General features: G+C 43.7%; 1 protein-coding gene across 3 annotated transcripts in view; it reads right to left on the bottom strand.

The window, feature by feature from the left end:
- TFAP2B (transcription factor AP-2 beta) overlaps positions 1 to 15,115 on the bottom strand; it is a 29,162-nt gene extending 14,047 nt beyond the window's left edge. For 2 of the 3 annotated variants that reach the window (XR_004245727.2, XM_032141075.2), the window contains exons 1-5: positions 15,056 to 15,115; positions 14,493 to 14,629; positions 11,369 to 11,395; positions 9,665 to 10,123; positions 4,884 to 4,944 (exon numbers count right to left, since the gene is read on the bottom strand). Coding sequence is in view for 2 of the 3 variants with exons in the window: in XM_032141075.2 (XP_031996966.1) it covers positions 4,884 to 4,944; positions 9,665 to 10,123; positions 11,369 to 11,395; positions 14,493 to 14,573 (628 nt within the window). In the remaining variant the exon portion in view is untranslated. The remainder of the gene's footprint in view (positions 1 to 4,883; positions 4,945 to 9,664; positions 10,124 to 11,368; positions 11,396 to 14,492; positions 14,630 to 15,055) is intronic. The other variant, XM_032141077.1, reaches the window with a different exon arrangement.
- Between the last annotated feature and the right edge of the window lie 900 nt (positions 15,116 to 16,015).

The raw sequence follows: 16,015 nt of genomic DNA, 5'->3' as shown, positions 1-16,015 counted from the left end.
CCTCTCTGGGAAGGTTTTGTTTTTGTTTTTGTTTTTGTTTTCTCCCCCTCCAGTCAAAGCACCGACAATGTCAGAAGATGTGCTTTGGACTATATTTCCATTTTCTAATTTAAGTATCACAATTGTGTTCCCAGCCTCCTATCCTCATGTTCTAAACCTCTCTCCTTAGTATTGGTCCCCTAGACTAGATCTGACACATTTCTTGTCCCAACTTTCCTTTAGGTCCATAACTCCATCATCGTCTACTTTCCTTTCCACTTTCACACCTGCTTAGCTCACCTGATTAACCCCATATTCTACTTTCTTTGTCTTTTCCCTTCTGCTTTCTTCCAGTTTATCAATAAACCCAGAGCTCAACAGGGCCTGGTTGATTTGTTAGTAATTATGAGCACACCGTTCCTGCTCATGGAACCCAGAGATGACTGAGATAGGTTTAAAGCGACAGCAGGAAATAGTAAGGAAATGGGGCATGGCAAAGCTCAGCATGAAGCTTTCAGTTCTTTACGTGTTTACAATTTTCTGTTCATACATTAAAAGTGTTTTTTTTCCTCTTCAGTTCCCAGTTGGGTGTCAAGGCCAAGTTCTGGATGTAACACCCACAAAACTCATTCCCCTCCCTTTTTTGCTGCATTATGCTGGGGAGAAGTAAAAAAAAAAGGCTAAAAACATCAATATTTCATTAACCTGGCTGGAGTTTTATTTAAGAGAGAGGAAAGAAAAATGATTAGAGAAAATATTATTCATTAGTGGACTATAGAAGAGCTAAAGTGTTAATAGGCTAGCTTTTAATCTCTACTCTTTAAACTTAAGTGTGAAATTATAGTTTTGAGAACTTTGTGTTTGATTCGATCTGCTGGTGAGGAGAAGGGAAGAAATGAACCTATCTTATAGATTCATGGGGTAAGTCCCTTCGAAAGGCCCTCTTGACCTAAAGATGTAAATGACATTGGGAAACAACCAGGAGGCTTAGCATTGACTCAAAGTGGCCCCTAAAAGTTAGCACTCTTTTTCTCACCAGCAAAGCACCCTTTCCTCAGATCCAAACACTTCCTCATGTACCTGAGCGTAAAATTTTATTCCACAACTATAGTGCATGTATAAGTGTGGGGACTGAAATTGTGGAAAGAAAAATTAAATAATTTCCACAAATAAAGCAGGGATATTAAAAAACTCAAACATCCAGTATTGGCATCTTATAGGGACAGAGTCTAAAAGGCTAAAAGGCTGGAAACGGAGTTGGGTCTCATCACTTACATGGTGTATAGGACCTTGAGAAAGTCATTTACTGTCTGTCTCAGTTTCAGCACTTGGAGTGTTGAAGAAGAATGTCTAACCTGCCTGACTTTGAAAGAGTGGCTGCAGTGTTTCTCAGGGTCTCTAGTTGATAAATAGCTATTGGGATCCAAGTCCAACCTGGAAATGGGAACTTCTTCCTTTTGAGAGGAAACCCATACCATTCAGAGACTCTGACAGACTCTCAGAGCATTTTACCTTCTAGGTCAGAAGAATCCCAACAGAATCAATTGTAATAGAAAGTTGGCAATTTCTTTATTTCCCATGAAAGAAAATCCACACCAATCAAAGTGTTTATGTGGGGAAGGGGCCAGAACTAACGGGAAGGAAAGTGGGAGAGAATGGAGGTTGAACTGAAACTAACCAAACAGGATATCCCTAAGACCAATGAAAATGCCCCACAGTCACAACATTTGAACCTTGGATTCCAGCCACGCTAGCCTTTCCAAGAAATCCCGGCATATTTTCTGCTGTCTAAGGTGTTAAACAGATTGCATATTGGCCTCTTATTGCACCAAAAACCTTTTCTTAAAGTTTAAGTGAGCCTTTTTTTGAGTTAAGCAACATGATGGTGGCAGTGATCATTTTTATTAGCTGGGTACACTCTCTTCCTCCCCCCAGATTTCTAATCTTAATGGAACTGAGAGTTAAGAATGATTTTTTAATGTCTCGTTGGATTTTTAGACTGTTAATGTACCAAATCCTTCTCATTATTACTTTATTGATTGCTCATTGACCAGCCCCCTTCAAATCGTATTAACCACCCTCTGCCGGTTTAGATTAGGAGAGTTTAAAAAGCACCTTTCATTAGTCCCCCCGCCCACTCCCGCCATGGAGTTGAGACTAGGCAGCTTAATGGGAGCTCTAATGGGGCAGCTAAGAGGAGAGGGGCCACGGTCCCTGCCGATTGCATTAATAGCTCAAAGGGGGCCAATACAGAAAATTAGCCGTAAACGAGCTCTGGAGATCTTCAAATGAAAGAGCCATTTATCACGCTGGCTACCTTCACTCCACTCGTTTGCTCTCTCTACTGGGAACAACTCATTTCCCCTTAACTAAATTACTTCAGAAATGTCAGCTAAGCCCAGATAGCAAACATAACAAGAGAGGGAGCCCATAAGCTATGGGGTGATATAAACACAGGTGAAAAATTAGACTGGTTAAATTTTAGAAGGGGCCTTACCATAACTGGAGAAAGAGACGTAGAGATAGAGACATGTGTCATTTATGCCTAAGTCTTCTAGCTTCGTAAACACAGAGTCAGAGACCCCCAAACCTAGACCACTTGCCAATCTTTTACTAATGAGGTAGAATTTTTTTATCTGCCTAAAAGCCCATTAGAAAATATATTAAGAAACTAAGCCTTCTTCCATGTGTTGAAATTTAGAATATTTAGTTCACAAGGCTTTCTCACCTCTTTTACAAAATTAATCTCTTGGAAACGTCTCTCATAATTGGGGAGATGGTGAGCAAAGAGACTAGGGTGCAGGGAAGGGGCTAATGAACCCACCACAACTTTAAGTGGCTTATAGTGAGTTAGAAAAGTAAATCAACCTCGTATTCTTATTTTGCCTATGGCTCTCTAAAGAAAAAAAAAGACAGGATCTTTTCTTCATGTAATAAAGCAAATATGTCAAATACTAAATAATGCAATTGACCTACCATTTCATCATATTCATACCACACCCTCTGAATCAATTAAAGTAACTGGGATGCTACTTAAATATTTTAAGCTGCACATTTTTTAAAAAGCTGTACATTTGGGGGGACATAAAATGTACTCTTCTGTTTCTAAAAACAGAACCATCAACTTTAGCCATTATTTTCCTTTTCTTATTCCTGGAGACAACCTTGCACATAAATATTCACATTTCGCTGACAAACATATAGAAGCTCTGAAACCAAAGCATCCCACATCTAAGAAAATCTTCAGCTCTGTTTTGCTAGGCAAGCTAAGTTACAAATATTTTTATTGGACTGGCTATTAATAACATTTCTGATTGGTCATCTGTTGGGCATGTTCCCCTACCAGCCCAAATGATGTTGCTAGGATACAGAACCCTGAGCTAAGGGGTTCTAGCTTTCCATGAAAAGGGAGGAGGAACTAAAACAAACCGAAAAAAGCCAATGGAGAAGCTCCTCCCCGACCCCACCCTAATCAACCAGCAATTAACCGAAAAGAGGAGACCCAAGAGAAAACGGGAAAAGTGAGCTGTCAGTCAGCACAGTTGCAAATTTAAGCACCGAGCCTGGGTATCCTAGCAAACCCAAAAGCTGGCATTAAAAGCCAAAACAATATTATTTAAAGATGAGAGAGAGAGAGAGATGTTTTAAGCAACCACTAAAATAAATAGTTATGCCCCAAACCTTACTATACTTTAAGATATTCATTCCAAGGCCGAATGGCATCATTTCAAGTACAGCTTCCCCCACCCACCTTTCAAAGCTACTCTTCCTGCCTTTGTAAAAGAAGACAATTTAGAATACCTCACCCTGTTTGGAATCCTTATTCCACAACCCTCCTACTATCCCATTTGAGTCTGGATGAATTACTTCCCAAAGCATTTTTTCTTTTAACTGTTTTTGTTGAATGTCAAGTGGCTCAAGTGAATCATAAATGATTGAAAGCTGGGGATTGTTGACACTAAATATAGGGACAGAATTTCTCCAACATCCATAAGAAAGGGTTACAGTATTAAAATTTTATCTTCAATGCCAGTTTCTGTGATAATTAAAGATTGCACTGTTTACACATTTAAGCTCCTAAATTTGTGGCATGTGAGTGACATTCAGGCCTCTCAGCAGCTACGCTAATCGCCAGGCATTCTCTCAGTGACTGTCAGAGAAAAGGAGAAAAAATTAAGCAGCTGCAATACGACCAAAATGAGTTATTGTAATTACATTTAATTAGTTTAATTAGTTAATTATTTTGCTTACAGCTGTACAAGAGACTGCAAACATTTGTTAATATCACATGCCCTTTAACAGTATGGGGTGATTCCACAGTCACACTAAATCATGAATGCATATGTAGGAAGATTTAGAAATGTGCATAGGCTGTCTCAGCTTCTCAGGATGCGCATATTTAGCAACACATTTGGCACAATGAAAAAATAAATTAAAAACAACTCATAAAACATAGAGAACTGGAAACAAAATTATCACCAAAAAAATCAAATACAAAATGAAGAAAGAGCTATCTCAATAACATAGGATTTAACTCAGCAAACTCCAGTTATCACTGAAATAATTGTAGCACCTTCTTGAAACCAGTGTTTACCAGCCAATTCCACACATGATGATAGCTCAATTATTTAAGATGTATCGAAAATGGCTACCAAATATGCCATGAGAAAAATTGCAACAGTCTGTCTCACTCATCTGAATTTGTGTCTGAGGTTTTCATTCCCCCTTGCCCAACTTCCGTCTTCCCAACATGCCCTTTCCCCTAATCTGACAGCCATTGTCCTATAATTGTGAACAAACATTTATGTCTTGCCAAATAATGAATTCCCCCAAAGTGAAAACTCATCATAAGGACGTTAATGCATGAGAAAACTTTGCTTACTTTTTGGGGGAATAATCCATACCTTTTTTAATGACAGACTGGTCCAATAGATTCATGCCGCTGTTATTGGCATCTTCAACTGACTGTGAATATAAAAATATCACTATTCAAATTGACTGGATATTAAAGAATTGCACACATAAATCATGTTATTCCAAACTGGAGTTTCTGTTATTTCCATTTATATTAATTCACAAAGGGCTGTTTTATTATTATTATTACCTCCAAATCGACATAGAAATGAAATTTACTCAAATTATAAATTTTTCCAATGGAAGAAGTGGAGAAAGAAAACTTTGAGAGACATCTGGGATGCAACATTGGTTTAGCTACTATATAAAACGTAGATATTAGACAGATAAACCTTTATATTATTTGCTCTTATGAATTGTAAAAATTTGGCAACAGCTGACAGATTTTCACTAATATTAGTAAGAGCAATTTGTGTTTTCCATTCTATCCCAGTGCATCTTAAACCCAGAGCCATTTTACAATACATAATAGTTTACATTATGGGATTTTAATTAAAGTCTGAGCGATTTGGAATGGAATGCAAACAGCAACACATAGGAGCATGTTTGCGAGCCTCTAGGACTGCACACCCATCACAGCCCATACACGTTCCTGTAAACTACGAGCTTCCTGCTGCACAATGACAGTCTCTTGGAGGAACCTTCACCATTGACCCTTCCTCCCAGTCCTGCTGATGCTGCTTCCCAGCAAGGAGCACACCTGTTAGGAAGGCAGTAACTACAGACAAGCAGACACCCACAAAGGTCTAGATCCTCCCAGTCAGCACCTAGGTAATCACAAGGAACGTTCATCTTCTTTGCCACAGTTTCATTCCAGAGAAGGAAAGTTTCAACTCTGAGCACTGGTAGCACTTCTGAGAGGAAACAGCCGTTGGAGCAAGTTTCTTACTGTCAGAATACACATGAACAGTTCTGGCTGTGCATCCCAGGGCGTCCAAAAGCAGTAGATTCCCTTTCTCTCCCCACCAAGAAAATAAGTGCTAGGTCTTTCTAAAATCTACAGCTACTTTCTTGACCCTTCAAAACCTAAGTTGGGACCAAATTGTTATCAACTTTATAGAGAAGTAAAAAGCAAAGGGCTTGAGCGTGAGGAGCTGTTTTCACAGCACTCACACCGACTCATGCTGCATCCTCTCAGTGTGAGTTCATCACAAGGAAAGGACTGTCTACCCCAAACAAGCAAAACTTTAGAAATGAGATGATAGAATCATAGAGGGGGCATGTTAATTTGTTTCTTTTCATGTTTAATAGTCACTCTTTTGTTCTCAGAGAGGTGAGCAAAATTGTTATTCTCCATAGGAACTGTTATCCTTGCTGCAACAAGCCATGCACATCTTAATAGTAAAAAGGTGTTTTAAAAATATTTCATGTAACTTGTTCATAACTCCTCAGGGGACCCTGCCACACACAAACACACACGATTCACACCTTTCTATGATCATGTGTATACAGTGACAATGTGTCCAGGCAGAACAGAAATATTCTCCTGTGCCTTGGGCAGCCAGACCCTGACTTACACTGGCCTGGACCTGGGAGCCCTCACACCTTACCCTCACTTTTGTACGTAAATATGTATAAACGCCTCATCAGCGACGTGGGGTAGTTGTGGTAGTTAATGAGAAGGCTCTTGTCTGATTTTCTATCTAATTACGGCCGCCTGCTGGGTTTTTGTACAGGATATTCACGCAGCATGCTGGCGCTTAATCGTCACAGGGAGGATCGTAAAGATTTAATTAGGACTGCATGCGGAAGCTCAGAAAAACAACTTAGACTCGTAATTACTAGACTTCTTTAGTTAAAAGTGATACCAGGGGTTGCTTTAAGACACTCGGGTGTGTTTGAGTGTGTGTATGTGTTTGGGGGGAGTTGACTGAATATCCTTATATGTTTATATTCATGGGTGGTAGAGGTGATGGGAGGTAAGAGAGCAAAGATGGGAAGAAGAAAAGAGGTGTACATGGCAACTAAAGAAATCCCAAACTAGGTGTCATTTCACTCCTTCTGTCTCTCTCTCTGTAGGTGTTTTCCTGAGTTTTTAACACTTGTAGCCCCCTCCCCAACCAGACACACACACACACACACACACACACACACACGCGCGCGCACGCATGCACAATGGGTGAAATGTAGCATACCCAGAACCCAAACAGTGATTTGCTAGTTTAATAGCCCCTGTGAGTAAATTGAAATAGAAATTGACAGGGTTTTATAGTTTCATTTAAAAAAAATATTAGAAGCATTTGGTTAATTAGCTCTCCTCTTTCTCTTCTCTCATGGTGGGGGCTGTGGCCCTGAGTGTGGTGCATCTGGGTCACACAAAAAAACCCTCGACCCATAGGCAGGGCAGCACCCTCAGGGTCTGCCAGCTCCCTGACTCAGGGGGATCTGGAACACACACGAGGTCCTTGAGATCGGAACAAGTAACTTTAAGGTCCAGGCCTAAGCACTCTCTGGTCCTTTTAAAGACTGGACCAGTGCAGGCCACCCATTCGATAGCTGCAGGAAGAGCGCTGAAATCCCAACCTGCTTGTGTAACTTTAGCCCCCGCACCCCAGATCCCTAACTCGAAAGTGGATCCTTCTGTGTTGAGCAGATGATTGGAAGCCTTTGGATTCGATCGAGACTCTGGTCCTGGAAACATAACCCCTGGTCTTTGTCACCTGCCCTCCATCAGTCAACTTCACCCTGGCCTCAGGAGGTCTATCATCTCTGCGGAGGCAGAGACCATCCCTGTCTTTGCTGTTTCCCTCTAGGGACAGGAGCAGGGTGTGTCCCTTGCACTATAGGGGTCGTCCCAAGAAGGTCCCGTAGGCCTCCCGGCAGGTGACGAAATGAGATAAAGCAGGGGAGGAACCGGGTGGGGGTCGGGTGAGTGGGGAGCCTGCAAGTGGCTCCATGTGCTGCCTGCTGCTTTTCTCCTTTCAGCTCTCCACCTCTGTGGTCTGTATGCCCGACAGCAACAACTTGGCCCCGAGGTGCTCTGTTCACACAAACACTAAATCCTTTCCGACGCTTTGACAAGACTATTCTCCCAAATGTGCACTGATCTGGCCCTGTTTTTCTCTCAGACGTTGCATTTCACCAAACACAAAAAACTCTCTCAATTATTTCTTTAAAAACATTTAACTAAAGAAATCTGCTCCTTCTTCTGGGAGAAAAATTTCTGAGTTCCTTCGCTAGAGTCACTTGGCCTGTAGGGTGGTGGTGACAGGGCCGGCATTAGCATCACCAACAGTAATGGTGATGAGTTGATCTACTTTCATTATCCAGCACTTTGAACCATACTCAGAAAGGTTAATTTAAAAACTTTTCCCCCCGAGACACATATTACCCCAATGCATTAAAAAAAAACTATTAAATACTTCCTTTCTCATATGATATTCAGAAATGAGCAATATCTCTAGACAGGAACAGTCAAGCTCAGTTAAATCAACAAAACCATCATCACTCTTATTACTATCAGTAAATCCAGGCACAAATCTGGTAATTCTGTCCTTTTTTAAAAAATAAATAACTGAATTTCTTTTAAAACAATAAACAATCATAGACCATACAGAGACAGCATTTGATGCTGTCACCACATTTTAACTATTTAAAACTATTTTTTTTCAGCAAGGTACAGAAGAATGACTTGTGCACCCTCTTCTCTTTCCCATTTTATTTTCCTTTGCTTCAGAGGTATGTCAAAGGATGCATAATAAATACAACTATGCCAATGAAACTGAAGTGTCAATTACATACCTGTAAACTATATTTATCTTTTCTGCCGACTATTTAACTTAGGGTGAAAAAGCAGACCTGCTTAGAATCACCCAAACAGTTTTTAGGAATCATTTCTTTGATGTGTCTTTGTTTAGTTTAACCAAGTATTCTCAACCAAATCAGGCTCCATTGTGTAGACTGCAGATGGGATAGTGGGTGGGTAGGGGGAGTGTTTTGAGCCTTTTGTTTTAAGAAATAAACACGTGATGCCTCTCAACTGGGATGATGGCAGTGGGGAGAGAAGAGTGTTAATATAGGCAGAGGCCAGGAGAGGGAGGTGGAGGATATTACACTACAGTCACTTAATGAACCAAAAAGTGAAAAGAATTTCCAAAATGGTATCTACCATCATGGACTCCCGAATTACGGCGTTCTGAGTTTCTCCTTCACATATATTCTATTTCTCAGATGAGGACTGCAACTCTATCTTGGGAAAAAGCTCTGTGTCTTATGAGACATTCAAAGCAAGACCTGGCTTAGATGATCATAGCTCATTGTCATGCTTAGCAAAATCTTTGCAAATCCAGCAGCAACCTCTGGAGCATACAGAGGCCCCTGGACCTTCATGCTGAAGCTCTAGCCTCTAGGCAGCCAGGTTTTCACCTGCCAAGTCAGCAGGACAGCCCCACTATGGGGTGTGTGTGTTGGTAAAGAAGCGGTACCAAGCTTGCTTCCACAAAGCACTTAGAGAATATGCAGGAGGTGGTAGCTGAGGCAGGACAAAAGCATTCGCCTTTATTCTAATAATCTTAAGGTATCAAAACAAATACATATTTTTCTTCTTCAAGATTTAATTTCTCGTGGTTTGGATTATCATAATTAGATCTCTGGAAATCGCCACTATAGAGCCATACATACAGACACACATAAACAGTTCTATATGACTGTCTAGTCCTGTTCTAAACATGGGAACAAACTCCCCCAAAAAGAGACAGAGCTGCCCTCTCCTGCCCTTCCCCCCTCCAGAAGCATTCCTTATTCGTGGTCTTTTTTGTTTGTTTGTGGTTACCTGCACGTCTTCCATTCCGGGATGGCCGAGGCCGTGCAGCGAGAGGCTGTCACCCATGCCCGCGTCCAGGCCGTGGTGCGCCGAATGCAACAGCACGTCCGGCCGGCGGACCGAGTGGTAGTCCCTCCGGGGGTCAAGGCCCGAGAGCTGGGGCAAGGCGGCCCGAGGCTGGGGCAGGAGAGAGCCGGCTTCCGAACCCACTTCTTGCCGCTGCCGTTGCCCCCAGGGATGCTGCTGGGGCTGGTGCAGTGGGTTCAGGGAGTAGGGGTCGTTGACGTGGGAGTAGGGGTCCTGGCTCTGGTGGTAGGGGAGCGGCTGGTAGGGGGGTGGGAAGTAGGGCGGCTGGAAGTCCGACGACGGGGTGTGGGACAGCGGCGGGGCGCTCGAGTAGGGTCCTTGGGACACCGAGCCCAGCTGGGAGAGCCGCGAGCTGTGGCTCGGGACACCATCGTGCCGGTCCTGGGAGCGGAGAGAGGAAGGGACAGACAGCCAGAGAAGGAGACAGAGAAAGAGAGAGAGACAGAGGCAGAGAGAGACAGAGAGTGCAGAGAGGAAGAAAAAAAATACAAGTGACAAATGGAGAAGCCCGGCTTTTGTACGCTCTTCCCGGGACAAGGGAAGCAAGGATCTGAAACTTAGACCCCCAAGTTGACTCAGAGGGCCACATGATTTCAGCAATTTCAAACCCCAGGCTTGGGGAGAAAATGGGAAAGGAATCACCCACTTAACTATAACATTTTAGCCGCCTTTTGGGGAGTGCAAAGCAGGCAAAAGGCAGGGGTACAGGAACAGTGTGTATGGATGGAGATTCTAAATGCCTTAATTAAAATTGTAGGAGTCTTACATATGGTGTTTGCTCCTCTGGGTGTTTTTAACTACTTTTTTCTGACTTACAGAGGTACAAATCACAACAAATAAAACTTCATAGTATTTGCTGTGCTGCTCCCCCGATTAAAATCCAACTTCTGCCTTAGCTGGAAATGCAGCTGTCTGATCAGGAGGAGCTTTCCACACAACCTGACCATTCCAAGAGCTCCAAGGAATCCTCCTGGTCTGAGTTCCCAGTCACTCCTCCCTCCCCAGGAGAAATTAAATAACTTAAATAGTGTTTCATTGAAATGGATCTCATGCGAAATCATATCCTAAGCCAATGTTGAATTAAGTTGAGTTGTGGTTCACAGGAGTTATTTCTAAGACTGTTTTTCTATATCTAATGCTGTTATACTCAGGGTGTGAAAATGAAGGACCTAAAGTTGGGGTGGGGGGAAATAAAAGCCCAGACAACTTATTCCTGGTCCTATCTGGAGTGTGAACTAAGTGAAAGAAGAAGGGGGAGGTGTGTATATGAGGGAGGTGGACTTTGTTTCTCCCTCTCTTCTCTGGAAACACCATGGTAAACTCCCCATGGTTCTTTCTACAGAAATAGTCACCTAAATTTCCAAACTGCAATGGCAAATAAAAAGTTTTTCTTTTCGGCCTCTCCCTTCCCAGCTGACTCATGGAGCTCAGACGGAGAACACACAATGCAGAGAGAAGCAGCTGCAGCCTCGTCCAATTATGGTGCTAAATTACCAAGCCAAAGGCGCTCAAAGGAAGACAGAGAGAGACAGAGAGTGTGAGACACACACACACAGAGACGCAGAGACAGAGAGACAGTGAGAGGAGGGAGCATGCAATTCTGGTAACACGTGAATCCAAACTCACCATGGATGAATAGGTGTGGACTAACATCTGGAAAAAAAAGCCTGGTTACTGCTCAAAATCAAACAATGATTAAAAAAAAAAAAAATCAAGGAGTCCAGCAGAGAAGCGAGCTGGACACAGGAGCTGAGCTTGATGTGTTTCCAGGACAAGCCATCAAAAAAAAAAAAAAATTACACCCCCCCCCCCCCGATGCCTGTCACACACAGACAGAACTATTCATCTGTCTCTTTGCTGTCTTTTTGGCCTCTTTTCTTCTGCCGTTCTTCGGGGCTCCAGATGCAGTCCTCTTCCACCCGAAGCTGGGCTCAGACTGCTCGGGCGCCCCTTCCTCCCTCCGCTTGCCTACACCGCCTCATAATAATTGATATTCATGACTATTAATATTACACGAGTACTTTAAAGGGAGAATGGAGGACAAATGGAGCGTGAAGCAGCAGCGAGCGCAGAGCTCCCCTACTATTGTAAATGACGTTCATTCAGTGGAGAATTACTAGATGTAATCAGACGAGGGGGCTGGCAAAGGCAGACTGGGGAAAAAGTTTAGCAGGAAAGAGGCAGAACTTCAATTAACTGTGCCGGGGACACGAGTAAAGCAGCCCCTGCCCCTTTGGATAAGGCAGTGAGGTAGAACAGTGCTGGGAGGTTGTATAGAATGGAGGTGTCCTCCTACCTGGAGAGAGACTTTCCTAATCCGGAGGAATTGATCGCCCTGGGTGCTTTGTGTGAGGATTACAAAAACAAAATAAAAAAGATTGCTTCATCATTTGGAGGCGAGAGAAAAGAAAATTGGTGGGCCTGGTTATTTACAGTGACTTTCGCAGACTTTTGCTAAATGTGGAAGATTATGCTCATTTGTTAAAGGACAGAAGCGAGATGGAGGCTTTTCATTCCTTGTGCAGCCTTTTCCTGTTTAGTGCTCACATAGTTTGCGATTTTTACCTCAATTTAAAACACACGCCATCAATCTTCAAATACACTAAACTTATCCTTTCCAGGCAAAGCCAGAGGCAACAGAAAACCTTTTTGGATGTTTCAGGAACCCGTTCAACTGGCCTGACTGCCATTTCTGTTAAAGTTCAACCTTAGTCCAGACTTAAATAGGCTCCTTCCACCGAGCTGCGGATTCTGTTTTTTGAGCAGAAAATTTAGGCAGACAGGACCACCTGCAATATTCCCTCTCTCTCCCTGTTTCTTTCTCTTTCTCTCTCTCCCTCCCCTCTTTTCTCTTCTCTCTTCCCTCCCTTCCACTCCGCCCCTCCCTCTTCCTCTCTCCCTCCCTCCTTTTTTCTCTCCCTCCTTCCTTTTCCATTTGGCTACTTTACTTTCTGTAAAGAACGAGTGTTACCCTGGTTACTTTTTAGAACCCACTGAAATGCCTCTGCATACATATACCTTGAGCTGTTTTCACCATGGCCCCACGCTTGCTAATGTCATGCCCACTTTGGGAGCTAATATTCTTTAGGATAGTTCTAGCGCCTTCGACTTTACCATTATCCCGCCTGTTAAGGAAAGAAAAGGAGGCCGAACCGAAACAATCACCACCAGGCGCTTAGGCGCGGCTCTTCGTTACAGTCGATACACAACCACAAAGAGGAAAGGAAACCCCAAGCATCATTCAGCAACAAGACGAATCTCTCTCCTCTCTGCGCTCTCGCGCTCTCTCTTGCTTTTCTCCCTCTCCTCTCTTCTCTCCTCCTCCTCTCTCCTATACACCTCCACATATACACACACCCCAACATTAGGATTCGGGGCGCGCAGGAGGTGTGGGCGCCAGGCGCTGCCTGTGGGCGCTCGTCGGAGCCCGAGTCCCCCAGGGGCTTGCCGGCCGCGCCTGTGAGTGGCCCACTCTTAGGATCTTCGAGGCGGCTCCCCGCCGGGCTTTCAGGAGCTGTCCCGATCCGGAGGGGTCGCGTGTCTTTCTCGGCTCTTTGGGGAGCGTCTGCATCCCTCCACCTTTGGTCTGACCTAGCGGCCCGCGCCCGCCACCCGGGAGTCTGCTTCTCTTCCTTCCTTTTCTCTCCAACTTTTCCTCTTAGCAATCTCCACGGCCGGCTTCGCCCGCCTCCACTTCCTCCCTTTTCTAACTCCGCTTCGCCTTTCCGAAGTTTTTATTTCCTCCCTCGACGTCTCAGCAGAGCCTTCCCTTCCTCCCTTCCCCTGGCAACCACATGGGGCTGTCCCAGGCCATTCGCTTAAGAGCGAGGCTCCGCGGGCTTCCCGGTCCCCAGCCCGGCCCGCCGCGCGCCCCGCGCCTCGCCCGCCTCGCCCGCCTCGCCCGCCTCGTCCGCCGCGCCCGCGAGTAGCGGAGCCGCCTGGCCTCCGCGTCAGCCCTCGCCCGAGCCGGAAAAGGGCTTTGGCGAGGGCGATCCCGGCCCCGGAGGCGGCTGGCCTCCTCCGGGCTGGGCGCAACTTCTGCCCCGAAGAGTTGAGCTAGCCTCAGTGCTAGAGACCCGTGCTCATTGAACGTGGGCAGAAATTTCCGTGAAAGATGCCCACACGGGGCGGCTGCGATTTCTGTTCGGACACAGTGACCCTCAAGGAAGCAAAACACAAGAAAACAGAAAATAACAAACTGCTACGACTTCTTCGATTTTGCTCTATCCATCCGTATCTCCATCCATCTACCTCTTTCCCGCTAATTCTCTGTCCTCTACTTGGAACCATTTGTTATCAATTTCAGAAATTTTATTGAAAATAAAAATTAAAAGCCCGAGTCTGTTAAAAATGAGGCTTGAAAACCCAATTCTCTTCCACACTTAAAACGTGAAAAGCCCCTGCCTTTATCAGAATCTCGATTTTCTCTGACAGCGTGCCCATATTCAGTAGCACCACATTCCCCATCAGAGCTTAAAAGGGTGGGGTGGGGGGAGGTGAGGAAAAGAGAAAGAAAAATAAAATAAATAAAAACATTACTAAATTAAAGTTGTCAGATTTCAACCTTAAAGTCCCTTTTCAGAACAGCGAAGCCTTCCCTAGCCAGCTTTTCTAAAAGTTAAAGAAAGCTGAGAAAACCGACCGGAAAGCTACGAGTAAATAGCTTAAAAATATATATCAGTTGGGGTATCAAGAAGCTCAAATTCTCTATCTGCAAAGCTCTAAGATGCATCTGGGGGTGTCGACTCACCTCATAGATATCTTCGTACTTGACATTCTCCACGAGCTTCCAGAGCATGATGGCAGCCTGGTCTCTAGGAGGTGAGTGCATTCATGTGAGGAGCAGATGTCTGGCTTCTCAGGACTCCGCTGTCTGTAATGATCCATCTATAATTGGAAATGGGGGATACACACCAAATCCGACGCTCCTCTCCCATCGCAACTTATATCTGTTGTCTCAAACAATAGGCTGGACAAGTTAGCCTCAGCAAAGAGAAAAAACATTATTGCACACACAGGAGTTAGATGCAACCCACAGACATATATATTATAAAAATCATAAACCCGTATTTACACCCAGACACCCACATATAGTTATATAAGCACCTCTGGGTCACACAGTCTGCAGACTCCAAATGTGCATTTAACAGAGAGTTGTTCAGGGTGGTTAATATAATACATACATTTTAAAACCTCTATACCGAAAATGACAAATCATTGTAGCCACTAACTGAAGTCTTTGCAATTCATAATGAGAAACCAGGGGCCATCAGTCCCCTATTTTCTATGTAGATTTTAAAGGGGGACACTTACCAAGATTTTTAAACACAAAAGCTCCCTCCTATTCATGTATGTCCCGGAAGAGAGTATTTTGAAAGGCTGGATATGGGGGATTTTAAGGACTATCTCTCTGTGTTGATGACTACACAACTTTTTTTTTTTTTTAACTTTATCTCTGTCACCATAGAACAAAAAAGCTAGCCACCATTGGTGACCATTTCTAATATTTTCTGGTCATTTTGCCTAACACCTTTGGAAACTTAAATACACCTCAGTTTGTGCTGCTTGTTGTTTTAGCTGTTGTTTGTGTGCATTTTCAACGGATTCCATGCACCATTCCTCTTGGCTGGAGTCTCCATTTTATCAAGTTTTTTTCAGATGTTGGAAGCAACGTACGCACACGTTCACACAAGGTTAATTTTGAGCCTTCTTTGCAGAGGCCAAGGACATTTTATATTTGCATCTGTTGTGTATGACTTGTAAGTAGTTTTAATCATGGAGAGTCAAGAAAGGGCCACCCAAATCTTTGAAAAGGTTTAAGCAGAATGTCTTCAAAGAGATAGTGAAAAATATTTTAGTGCATGTGGAGTTTCTTTTTTTTGTATAATTTTTCTTAATAAGGTGATTCATACAGTTTTTTAAAAAGGAAAACATCATCAGCAACAAGAACAATATTAACCAGACTTAGAAAATGGGCACCATTTAAGGCGCAGGGATTCTGAATTTTATCATGAAATGAATACTCATCTGTTCCCCTGTTCCCCCTTTTCCCATCCCCTCTGTGAGAGCTCCTCGTAGCCAGAACAGACGCCCAGAAGAAGATCTCTGTCCCTGAGACAGACGAGAAATGCCAGGAGGGACCGAGGAGGGATGGGGCAATTTGGGGTGGGAGTTATTAAGCCTGGTGAGAGTGAATCTGCAAAGGGTGATTGTCTTTAAATCCAGGACTGCTGTGTGCAGCTCTGCGCGAACAGGGATGGACGCTGTTTGAGT

This window comes from Hylobates moloch, unplaced genomic scaffold, assembly GCF_009828535.3.
Source record: "Hylobates moloch isolate HMO894 unplaced genomic scaffold, HMol_V3 SCAFFOLD_20, whole genome shotgun sequence".
In the NCBI taxonomy this organism is placed as follows: Eukaryota; Metazoa; Chordata; class Mammalia; order Primates; family Hylobatidae; genus Hylobates; species Hylobates moloch.
Note: the sequence above shows the minus strand (reverse complement) of the source record. Positions and strands in the feature narration are given on the sequence as shown.